Here is a 12,551-nt window from a genome sequence, read left to right on the forward strand (position 1 = left end):
TATGAACCATGTTAGTCGGTTGTATAAGGCATGTGTTAGTACACGCGCATGTCACTGTTGGTTTAATCTTCTAACTCATTTTCTATTACGCATATATGTGTTGATTTATTTCTATGTAATACATTAAATTATAGTTATCATCTATATCTTATTCGATATCATTTGCATTATTTTAGCTAACAGATGAAATTCTGAAGTAGATTCTCACACATCTTAAATTTTTTCATTTTGTTTGCCCAATTTTTTATAAATGGCCGAATTTTATAATAGTGGATCACGATTATATTTGAAATTTGCAGCATATGAGCATGATTGTTGTTAGATTAAAATTGTTCAGAAAGTTACAAGAGGGTGTTAGAGCCACCTTGCAAACAATGGTCACCAATTGTGTTTTGTGTAAAATAATGTTTCAGTTATGCAACTTTTGGCGATGAACTTACATATAATTTCCTACTGTTGGTCATGTGTTTTGTGTAAAGTAAAAAAACTTAATCATATTATGTTTATTTCATCAACAAGAATACTTGTGATACTGTCTTTATCATACCGTTAATTGATATAACATATACGTTTTCAGTTTGTTTGATTAAGAGTTGTCGTGCAACGCACGAGCTTTTAAAGGCTAGTATCTTCTCTACCCTTTACAAACCGTGTAGCTTATTGCCACTTGTCGCACATCCAATCACTCACTCTCCAACAAGCCATTTGTCATCTTCTTATTAGTCTTTGTAGTAACACCTGTCCCACACCAACCAAATGACACGTGTCCGAAAAAAAAACAAACCGTCGCCAAAATTTATGTCGCCTCTCTTCTCCTACGGCGACTCAATTGATGCAAACCCTAAAACTCAATTCATTCAATCTGAAATTAATCCAACCCATCGCATACAGAATTAATGCAAACCCTAAAACTCAAATCAGAATTGAAGATTGAATCCCTAATTTGAGGCATTACCCATTCATCGCCACCCTTTCAATCATTACAGCCATGGTATATATGAGATGTAATATTTAATTTACCGATTTTAATGATCGTTTATATATTCCGATCTTATAAATAATTTCAAAGATTTTTAGGGTTTATTTTTTTTCAATGGGATGGGATCTAGAGATTTATTAATTCGTTTCTATATTCTTAATTCGTATCATGAATCATACGAACGATTTGGAGGAGTTTGTTTATAATCAGAAATTGATTCCCTTTTTAATTAAAATTGTTATCTTTTAGGGCTTTCTGTTATCTCTATGAATTCAAGAGATTTTAGGGTTGGTAAATTTTAGATATAAATTACTTATTCCACGAAAACTGTGGTCTAATTTGCTTGCTGTTGCTGCTTAAAATGTTTGTTATAAAAAATGTTGTGAGTTGTGTTGTGAATGTATTGTTTTATACGATCATTATCACAGGTTCATTAAATCTTAAATCTATAAGGTATTTTGCAAGCATTCATTACTAACGCCTTGAGGTGACTTTACAGCTTGATGGTCACATTCCAAGTTACAAAACAGTTTGATTCAACTGTGATCTTATCTGTGTATATATTTTAATTGGACGTTATATAGGTTCTGCTAATTCATGAACTCTATAAACTAAGATTACCTCCAATGTTTTGTTCTATTATTTATATCTTTAGTCTATTAATGGTTTGAATAAGTTGTGCTATTATTTTTTTAAAAATAACTGAATGTATTATGTTGAGAAGTATGAAGTTATACTTTTACAAGTAATATTGTAATAAGTGTGCTATTGATATGTTTTTTGTTTGAGTTTTTTTTAGATTTTATGAAGCCAGAGCACGATCAGTATATTTATCGCCATCTAAATGGGTATGCATCTTAAAACGATCTTCGTTCTAGCTCCTCTGTTTCATAAACTGAAGTTTGAACTTTTATTTTTCTAATTGAATATACCGAATGCTGAAAATGATTATCTGTAGCAATTAGTCTGATTTATATAGAACATAAAAACAAATTTTGACCATTCTGAGCCTTTTTGTGCATTTAGATTATGCGTTATTGGCTTGGCTGCTGGTCATGCAGCCTTTAAGGATGAAGGAGGAGTAACAGCAGTTGACTTTAATGTTGGAAAGTCAAACCGAAGTGAGATCAAGGTAACTGGGAAGCGTAAAAGGGTACTTCTATTTTTTATGGTATTATATAGTTGTGACATATTATGTTGTCCAGATGATTTTGAAGATTGAAATATGCTAATTTGAATCTGAAATGTAAAGCTTATATCTATCTCATAGATGAGCTACTTGCTTTTGATTTTTTTTTTCTTTTCAAATAGGATGTTTTTCTTACACGAACTAAATGAGCAATGTTTGATGGTTTCTATGTTTTTAGAGTTACTATATTGGTTTCTTTTATGCAGAATGCACAACATTTTTACTCCAACACAGCTTTATGCAAAGTATGCACTAGCAATACTTTCTATATTGTGAGGTAAATATTCTCTGTTCAACTTTGTTTTGTAAGGTTGTATGTTTTGGATTCATCCGTGTTATTACATCCATAAACGGTTTTTGTAGAAATATATAAGGATCGTATACACACACGAGCGAGTTAAAGACGGATGAAATAAACACTATGAATCAAAGTAAACGAACAATATTATTAATAAACAATGAACTTACAATTCATTTAAACAGAGAAACATTGGATTCACCAAAATCGGTTAACCAAACACTCATAACCTTAAACGCAGAATGAATTGGCGTATATATATACGCCTGCACCGTTCGCACGAACGGGTCTTTGTTCTGACAAATGAGAACCTCATATGTCCATTATTCTCTTTGACTACCAAACTCAAACCATTGACTTTTACTTGCAACAAACAGGGTATACCCTATATTTCTGTTAGGAGGTTTCGACTCAAATAACACAAATAATTGAACTCAAATGCACCCACAAATCGATAAATAATTAAAGTGACACAAGGAATTTCACATGGTTTTAATAAAATTTGATGTTATTTTGTAGCTTAGGGTTAACGTAAAATAAAGATTACAATATGGTGTGCATAAATTAAAGAACAATTTGAATGCATTGGTTCAATGAAAAACATTGTTTGTTTTAATATCAAGTGTGATGTTTTATATCGATGTTGTTTTGTTGTTTTTGATAGGTTCATTAACATTTTATTGGCTTCGCTGCTGGTCATGCAGCCTTTAAGGATCAAGGAGGAGTAACAGCAGTTGACTTTAATGTTGGAAAGTCAAACCGAAGTGAGATCAAGGTCACTGGGAAGCGTAAAAGGGTACTACTATTTTTTATGGTATTATACAGTTGTGATACATTATGTTGTCCAGATGATTTTGAAGATTGAAATATGCTAATTTGAATCTGAAATGTAAAGCTTATCTATCTCATAGATGAGCTACTTGCATTTGAATTTTTTTTTTTTTTTCTCAAATAGGATGTTTTTCTTACACGAACTAAATGAGCAATGTTGATGGTTTCTATGTTTTTAGAGTTACTATATTGGTTTCTTTTATGCAGAATGCACAACATTTTGACTCCAACACAGCTTTATGCAGAATGCATTGGTTCAATGAAAAACATTGTTTGTTTTAATATCAAGTGTGATGTTTTATATCGATGTTGTTTCGTTGTTTTTGATAAGTTCGTTAACATTTTATACTTAGTCTTATTAGAGCCTGCCGTGTAACGCACGGTCTTTTAAAGACTAGGACATCAGATAAAGCACAAGGACACTGCCATGAATCACGCTGTGACTCGCTCTCACTTTCTTTTATCCATGTGTAATATTCCTATTGGCGATTGGCGAATTATTAAACTCCAAAAATTCTCACAGTCTGACACGTGTTCCAATTTAATTCGGATAAAAACATAAAAACAGAAAATCAAACAACCGTTCACCCCTCTCTCTTCACCCTCTCTCTCTTCTAAAGTCTAAAACCCATCTGCCTTTCGGCCGATTACACACACCTAACGGCGGTGTTAGGAGACGCCGCTACCACCAAATTATTCCTATCGATTTTCTGCATATACCGGTATAAATTTTGTCTAATATCCCCAAATTTCATGATGTCGCTGCCTCGCTGGAAACATCTCCGATCATAAAATCGGTTTCAAAAACCCTCTGGGATTACTATTCATCATCAATCATCAATTTGTATGTTTCTTAGATCTTCAAATTCATATGCATCGCTGTCGTGGAGGTTTTGGGGGTACGTTGCGGTTTAAATCAATGGATTTTTAATCTAATTTTAATGCCGTAGAAGAATCGGGTAGAATTATAAGTTGGATCGGGATCAATAACATCATTCCAATTGGTACAAACGTCGATCAATCAGGTTACTTGTCATCGATTCAATTTATGCAAAATGGTACTAAAATTAAGTTTGTAGGTTAAATAAGGTCAATTGAATCGTTGTTTTGTTAAAACAAAAATTGTCAAGCAAAGATTTTGAATTGTTGATTTTGCTGGGTAAAGAATACTACTGACAGAAATCGATTCAATTTCGATACCTATCTACCACCTGATTGCTTCAATTCAACTCAGGATAAGGTACGCCAATTGGATTTAACAAATATTCATTAGTGCCAATTGATTACTATGTCATGATTCTGCGATTCTGGAATTTTGTTATACATATGGTGATTATTTCAGAAAATAGGAGGCGCTTACTAGATGACTTCATCATGGATACCTCTTATATAATAAGCATTATTTCTGACACTATTTGAATATAGCATTATTTAGGTGTTACTTCTGATACTGATTTTGAATATATGTCAAATATAAAGCACAATAGTTTGGGTGGTTCTGTATATGCTTTATCATGATCACTAATTTTGGTGTGTGATTGCCGATGTGTTCATAAGAGGGTTTTATATTCGATTGTGTTATTATATAGTTACTTTGTTTGTTGTGCTTTATACATTTTCAACACTTTTAATGCTCAACTGCTCCCAATATTTAAGAATATTGTGATCTGCCTTGTATTAATCTTATGAGGCTGATTTGATTGGAATTCAAAGAAGACAATATAGATATTCTCACTGAAAGAGCCTGAATCGAATTATAAGCATGTAAGTGAAGCAACAGGTAAAAGTGATGAGTATATGTTGAAAAGAGATGCTTGTATGATTTCTTTTTGAACTTGATGATCAATTCTAAGGTGCTTTAAGTAATGTCTATTACAGTAGTTTTTTTGTGGTAAATATTCAACCTTATACTCCTGCAATATATATTAATAGACCTTGCACACTCGGTTTTATAATAAACTTTTATGATTAAATACATAGATGCCACCATATTTGGTTCATTTGGCTATCTAATCACTGATTCACGCCTAAACAAAATAAAGAGTGAAACCCCATTAATCCCTCATCAACACATCCATGACGTATCATAGTATAATAATCCGTATAGGTTACGTTTTTTGCCTATTTGAATCATAAGACTCATTATACTACTTGAGATTTTCTCCTTCGAGGTATGGTAAATTTCCTTTGTAAGTACAAAGTGTTACATAACTAAATAATTATGTGACTTTTTTATTTATTTGATTAACAGTAGTGGTGTTTATTTCAGGCTCCATCATGTGAATCAAAACTCATATATGAGATATTATAGACGGACATTATCGAAGTTCTATTATGTCTATGGCTTGAGAGTTGGCGACATAACGACTAAATCATGAACGTATAAAAGAAAATCGTATTTGGATGATGGGAATGACACCGATTTGCTATTTTGCGTTTCTTCATCTACTTTGAAGTTCTGCTTGTGTAACTATTTTGGGTTCAGAGGTATGTTTTTTGAAAAGTTTATGCTTTATAGTTTATAGTAGTTTCAAACTCATGTTTTTGGTTACTGTTGTGGCTACTGACACTTCTGTTGTAAGACTCTTTGCTTTTTTTTTTTTTTACTGATATACTTTTTGTTATGTGGTAAAATGGGCGGGCTAAGTCATCGGTCAAAAGTCAAGGCATGCATTTCCTAAGTACCAGTCGAAAAGGTCTAACATACCACATGACTGCTACTTTTTTTTTTTTTTTTGTTATATGTGGTAAAACGGGCAGGCTGCTGTCATCGGTCAAAAGTCAAGGCATGCATTTCTTTAGTACTAGCCGAAATGTCTAAAATATCACTTAATAAGTGTATCGAGCAAAGTTATATATGCAATTGTATGTCCACATGTAATATACTTTTTGATTCAATATTTAGGTCTTAATTGTGAGTACAGTAGCTAGCGAATTAACAAAAAATGTAGATGTTAATTGTGAGTGATTCTAACAACACCAAATGCAAAAGGTGCTATTAATTACCTAATATACTTTGTCAAGTGTCTATAACTCATATAAAGCACAAGGCTTATGCCATGTGTCAAGCAACTAATTACCTGTTAATTATGTTAATCCAAATGGTAAGCACTGATTAGTGGCCTTAATCCACCTAAACAGGCCTAAAATTGCGCCACGTGTACTGATTAATAGATCAGTTTTCAATTAATAATAAAAAAAAAAAAAAAAACTGCACAACCCTATTACGCTTCACCCCTCTATCCGTCGTCTCCCTCTTCAAAACTGTCACCACTCACAGCTTTCTTTCTCTGTCTTCTAAAATCTGAAAAAACACCATCCTTCAGATCGCCGGTACCCGTATTTAATCCGTTAGGATTTTATCAACATAACGGTATAAATTTTATACAATATATCCGCCGGACGCTTCTCCGGTCAGTTCATCCTTGAAATCCTCAATTAGGGTTCTAAATTATGGTCCAAATAATGATCGATCCTTGATTATAAAGGTAATTGATTAGTATTCTTTCATCTATTCTTTCAATCGACTGAAGATTTGGTCAGATCCAGATTCAAAATCACCATCATTATCGTAATCTTCAAATCGTGATATCTGGAGCAATCTAAAGCTAGCAATCACCGCTTACCATGGCGCAAGGAACTTATAGGTTTTTTTTTTATCGTAATATGATCTGCCAATTTATATGAATGTTATGGAACTCGCAAAATAGATCGCCTTCCTTTTGTTCAACTATATTGGTTAAAATATGATTATTCTCATGAATCTGTATAAAAAATTGATAATTAGTTAGCCCTCGAGAACTTGGTTTTCAACATCTTCAAAAATATCATATTTTGTTCGTTTTCCCATTGCCTTAAATATCGTATTTGTTATGATCACTTTGGGCAACAAATTATTAACCGGTTGTTGAATATGATATCATATGTTAGTCGGCATATTACTTCGTTGTTCTTATGTTCTTATTTAATTGCATCTAATAATGATAAGTAATTTCAAGTTCTATGTTTTTTAGTTGTTCAACTCTCTTATATTTTACAAGTGCGTTAACTTTATTTATCGAAATACAACCTTGTGGCAACTAAGGCCTGTTAGAGGTAAACATAACTCGAATCGACCAATTTGTAAGTAAATGGGTCGTAATTACCACCTCCAAGTTACAGGTGCTCTAAAGGTTTCAAAATTCTTTTTTTATTCTTTGTTATATATGAGCTTTAAGAATTTGTGTTTTAAAACATTTATCAATAAAAACTTACTGTTAAACTGCTTTGCAAACTATTTTGGTTAATGTTTGTAATATCTTTGTAGGTCAAGTTATAGCTTAATTAGTGATTTTGGATATGGATGTAATGAGCTGTATGTGTAAAAACTATATTATGATGAACTGAATGTGTACAAAAGTATATCCATCAAAAACCAACTGTGAAAATCTATTAATGAGATGTTATGCGGAATCCCACCTCCACCAGCACTGCTACATCGGACGTTCTCGATGTTGCAGCTGTCGTCGTCGCCGCTGGTATTGTATCTTCCTTCATCAACGTCGATGCTGCAACCGCCACTGTCGCGGCGGTTGTTTTTCTTAAAGTTTTGGAGGGCGGGATTTACCTTATCGTTTTTTTTGGTTTTTGTGCTTGGTGAATGAAAATTTGAAATTAACGGTTACAGGATGGACGTCAAATGCGTGGTATTCTTGATGTTAATATTTTAATCGTTCAGTTGTTTGTTTGGGTTTCGATGCCAGTTTTAATAATCTCCGTTTTTAAGGAAATTTGGGATTTGAAGTGTATATAAAGGATATGGTTTAAAATGATCATTCTTAGGTACTCATTTTTTTTTCTTTGTCGATTTAGGCTGGACTCTTTTATTTATGTTTGTGATATAAGTTTGTTTTGTGTTAACCTGTTTTTAATTTTTTCATGCTACAGGTTGATATGGGTAGCATTTGTGTTTAGTGAAGTTTAAATCTGCAATTCATATTTTGACTTCGTAAGTGTTGTTGAAGGTTAGTGCTATCATTAGTTCTGTAATCAGGTTGTGTTTCAGTTTGTGGCTCTACTACACTCTATCTTCTACATGTTATTCATTTGTATGTCCATTTAATAGTGGTGGCAAAATGGGTGGGTTTGGAAAGTTGGAGTTATTAAGTCAAAATCGGTAATTGATTGGTAGTGATCGAACTAATTCGTTTACCTGGTTTATTTGCATATTGCAGATATAATTATAGCAACTTAGGTGAAATCTTAGCAAGTAATTTTGTAACCTTTGATAACACTACTCAAAAGTGGTTGTAGATTATCTACGGAAGTTGAATGAAATCTCAAGTGAGTTCATCGTCTTATATTTATATATAGTCTCATGAACCGAATCTTTCTTGGTAACCGAATATGTTAATGATGTTTCATGTTTAACCAAGGTAAATTATGCTTTGTTAATATATGGGTTAGATGTTAGTATAACCATAAAATCAGTTACAGAAGTTATATATTTCACGCTAAATATTGGGAAAATAAGTTACAAGTTTCAAAAGCCTTTTTTAACTGTTCTTGATTAGTTATGAAGTTATTATTTTTGTCACATGTTTAACGCATAGTTTCTTTATCCGTTTTGTATCGATCTTTTGAAGGCCTTTTTCTCTATATCTACTATTGAATAAACTTTTTCATCAGTGAACAAAATATTTCATGCTTCTGGTACTGTTAGATTTAGTAGACTTAGTCTATGTGTTTTGTTTAACACTAAACAAAATAATTAAGAAGTTCACTCAACACAATACTTGTGATACTGTCTTTATCATTTTGTTAATTGATATACCATTGTACGTTTCTTGCTTCTGTTTTGGGTTTCGCCTTAACGTATTATGTTAAGGCTTAGGCAAACTGGAGATCACCTTGATTGTCAAATTAGGTAACTTAGGTTACATTTTCGGGCCATTTGTTAGTGTTAAATTGGTGGTAAACTTGATTTGCGGTTTTGTTATATATAATTTTTAGCTTCTTCTCGATTTTGTCTAATCTCTATTCTACAATTGTTTATATTATTTGTATTTCGTTTTAGATTTGACGATGATGGGCTCATGGAGTTTTTGTGAGTATGTTGCAAGGAAAAAGATGCAACAGTTATTGCAAAGGTAAATTATTGCAAAGGTATGGAAATTATGTTATTTTAGGTAAATTGTATTATTGTATAGTAACAAAATCAATTATAAGTTTTTTTTTTCTTTTTGCTAGGAGGATTTCACGGGTTCGAGCACTTAAAAAGCTTATGAATTTATGTATCTTTGAGTGATTAGGTATCTTTGAATTTATGTAGCTCGCTATGGTATCTGCTACTTGAATCAGAAAATGTTCTTCCAATAAAGACAAGTCTAATATTGTCTGCTTTTGAGATAGGTTATCGAGTTGTATAGTTTATTTGGAATTTGATTTTTTTTATGCATTTTAAGTGTTCGATGAAATGACATAACTACCTTAAACATAGAATGTAGCTACTTTATGCTTCATGTTATGAGATATGATAATGAAGTACTCATAAATGTATTTTAGTTGAATTTATATTGATTATGATTATAATTGAGTGTAGGCACATAGGGATCCCGAGAATGGAAGGCTTTTAAATTTGGTGTTTGTTTGGGCTGATGAAGGAACATAACTGAAGGTTGATGTGCCTGTTGTCTTTAAAGGCGAAGATGTTTGCCCTGGTTTTAAGAAATGTTTGTATAATTTATTGTTAATCATGTTTTATTAGTATTGTTAATCATGTTTTAAAACTTGATGTTGTATCCATTTGCATTGGTAGGTCTCACAATATACATAACTGTTCAAATAGCAAGAGTATGTAACATTTGTGGCATGTCGGATTTGTGATTATCAATTGATTTCTTTTTTATTCTTATCATTCTTTAGTAATCATCAGCCATCAACCATATGGTGAGAATGTTGGCCAAGTAATGAACTTAAGACATGCGTTTATTTTAAAATCACCATTAACGCAATGTAATTGTAATAATTAAGATCTTTCTTTATATCATGAATATGTTGTTGCAATATAATTTTTCCATTGCTACTAATTTTAGCTTAAAATGAAATTGTTGCAGAAAAGACATGGGAACCTAAGAAGCAACGTTAATATCATTTAAATGAGCTACCTGATAGAAGATTCGATAATGTTTGCGGATGAGTCCCCGTGCAATGCACGGGCTCGATAAACTGAAAACGTTTATGTTATAAACTGAAAACGTTTATGTTAAGTTATCTAAGCATGTTGTAGATCAGTAAAGTAGATTTGTCTATTTTTCCAAACTCAAGAACCTTGCTTTCATGGGTAAATTTGCTTATACTATTCTACTTGAGCTACACCTTCATGAACTAATGTAGTTGTGATATAATTGTGTTCATTAATAGCGTTTACAATACTAATATTTTCAACACATTTGCTTTCAATATAAATATTAAATGAACCGTTTTGTCATTGAAATTGTATCATACAGCTAATCATTATCAATACTAACGTTTTCGAAAACTATTTTTAAGAGCTGACGTACAAGGCACGGGCTCTTAAAATCTATTCCTAAAATACGGGAACGTAATTACGTAAACAATAGGCTGGGCCCATCATTGTATGTACCATCTTTTAATTTGGGTACTGAATGGGGCAATGCTAAAACATTATAGAAGCGGGCTATCATAAGAGCATCACCTAAATAACACTAAAAAAGACACAATGGTAAATATACGTGATAATTAAATTGTTAAATATATATCAGTGATAATTAAATTGTTTGTTTAATTATCTACTATTATGTTTTATTTTCAATGTTCATTTGATATTGTCATCATTAACTTATTTTTTTAAAATTAGTGTAATTAGAACCATCCGTGCAACGCACGGGCTCTCAAAGTCTAGTTATGTAATATTTGATAGCAGTTTTTCTTTATGATCCAGGAGCAATTTTTTAATTCTATTAATATATTAGTTTGTATAAAAAGGTTTAGTGGTTCATTGCATCACGAAGATTCTTCAATGTGATTCCAAGAAAAAAAGTTTAAATTTTGAATACATACCTAATTTGTGACTTCAACGGCCTCTTTCTTGAAGTTGAAAGATTTTGTTTGCCCATAAGCTGAATGTTGAATATCGCGTCTTCTGAAAGGTTAGTTCTTTATATAAAAAAAAACTTCTAACATTTTTCTTCTCTTTTGTGAAGTTATGATTATTATGAAAAAGAATGTGAAAACATTTGATGATTACTAAAATAAGAATGTGAAAACAGGCAGGTATCCTTGACAATCACGTATTTTTTTTTTATTTTTTTTATTTTTTTAATATTTCTTTTGTTTTTCGATATCGTAATTTTCAGTTAACTCGATTTGGAAAGTTTTTAAAATCAACTATTGTACTAAAATTATACTCAGATGGCTATTCCTACAGCATTATGATTTCGGCTTCCTGTCGATATGGGCTCCTTGAAGAGGCAAAGCAATTAGCATCCGAATTTGAGGCTATATATGAAAAGTGTGACATCGTTATAATGAACACGATGTTATGCGCCTATTGCGGAACCGGTGAAATGGAGAGTGTGATGAATTTAATGAAGAAAATGGATACATTAGCAATCAATCCAATTTTGCATGCTTTCATTCCAAATGTATAATATTTCTAACCATTAATTTACTACAGAAATGTGTATTATTTTTGCAGATATTCATGCACTTTCATTAAAGTTTAGGTATCTTTGATTTCATATGTTTGGAACATTTGATGATTTGGTTTCTGGTTGTAGAACTTTTATGCATACCATAATCATTTACATAATCATTATCAATACTAAGGGTTTCTTTAATTGTATCATTGACATAATCATTATTAATACTAAGGTTTTCGAGTACTATTTTTCATTACCAGGACCGTACCATCCGGGCTCTTAAAGGCTACATTTTGTAGATGTCATGTAATCGTCATTTTCTACTCTCGTTATCATAATGGTAATTGATATAACATATACGTTTTCAGTTTGTTTGATTAAGAGTCACCGTTCAACGCACGAGTTCTTAAAGGCTATTAATTATGTAAAAGTAAAGGGTGAAACTGAAAACTTAACAAAAAGCAAAATATCAGTCATTTTTTTATATTAAATTGTGTGATTCTTGTCCGGTAACAATCAAATTGAGATTTAGGATGCGTTTGATAAAACTTAATAATTTGGCGCTTAATGGTTCATATAATCTGAATGATTTAAGTTTCTGAATAGATTTTG

At 31.8% G+C, this 12,551-nt stretch overlaps 1 protein-coding gene and 1 long non-coding RNA gene across 5 annotated transcripts; both read left to right on the forward strand.

Annotated features, from left to right (window-relative positions):
• The first annotated feature begins 250 nt into the window (after positions 1-250).
• LOC139902394 (uncharacterized) lies at positions 251-2,449 on the forward strand. The gene is made up of 4 exons (XM_071885028.1): positions 251-317; positions 1,779-1,827; positions 2,006-2,132; positions 2,375-2,449. The coding sequence occupies exons 1-4, from the start codon at positions 251-253 to the stop codon at positions 2,447-2,449; spliced, it is 318 nt and encodes a 105-aa protein (XP_071741129.1).
• A 1,845-nt stretch (positions 2,450-4,294) lies between these two features.
• Positions 4,295-10,207, forward strand: LOC139902973 (uncharacterized). 4 transcript variants are annotated; one of them, XR_011777825.1, is made up of 7 exons: positions 4,295-4,537; positions 5,567-6,944; positions 8,224-8,300; positions 8,511-8,619; positions 9,353-9,441; positions 9,526-9,587; positions 9,878-10,201. It is a non-coding gene; the product is annotated as an uncharacterized lncRNA (long non-coding RNA). The 4 variants fall into 4 exon arrangements; XR_011777826.1 differs by having other exon boundaries at positions 4,295-6,944; positions 9,526-9,687; positions 9,878-10,207; XR_011777827.1 differs by having other exon boundaries at positions 4,295-6,944; positions 9,353-9,425; positions 9,878-10,207.
• The last annotated feature ends 2,344 nt before the right edge of the window (positions 10,208-12,551 follow it).

This window comes from Rutidosis leptorrhynchoides, chromosome 3 (assembly GCF_046630445.1).
Source record: "Rutidosis leptorrhynchoides isolate AG116_Rl617_1_P2 chromosome 3, CSIRO_AGI_Rlap_v1, whole genome shotgun sequence".
Lineage (NCBI taxonomy): Eukaryota > Viridiplantae > Streptophyta > Magnoliopsida > Asterales > Asteraceae > Rutidosis > Rutidosis leptorrhynchoides.

Coding starts and splice junctions, on each gene's coding strand:
- LOC139902394 (XM_071885028.1), top strand. CDS start 251: ATGGCCGAATTTTATAATAGTGGATCACGATTATATTTGAAATTTGCA. Junction 318..1,778: donor AGCATATGAGCATGATTGTT/GTTAGATTAAAA, acceptor AGTTTTTTTTAG/ATTTTATGAAGCCAGAGCAC. Junction 1,828..2,005: donor ATTTATCGCCATCTAAATGG/GTATGCATCTTA, acceptor TTGTGCATTTAG/ATTATGCGTTATTGGCTTGG.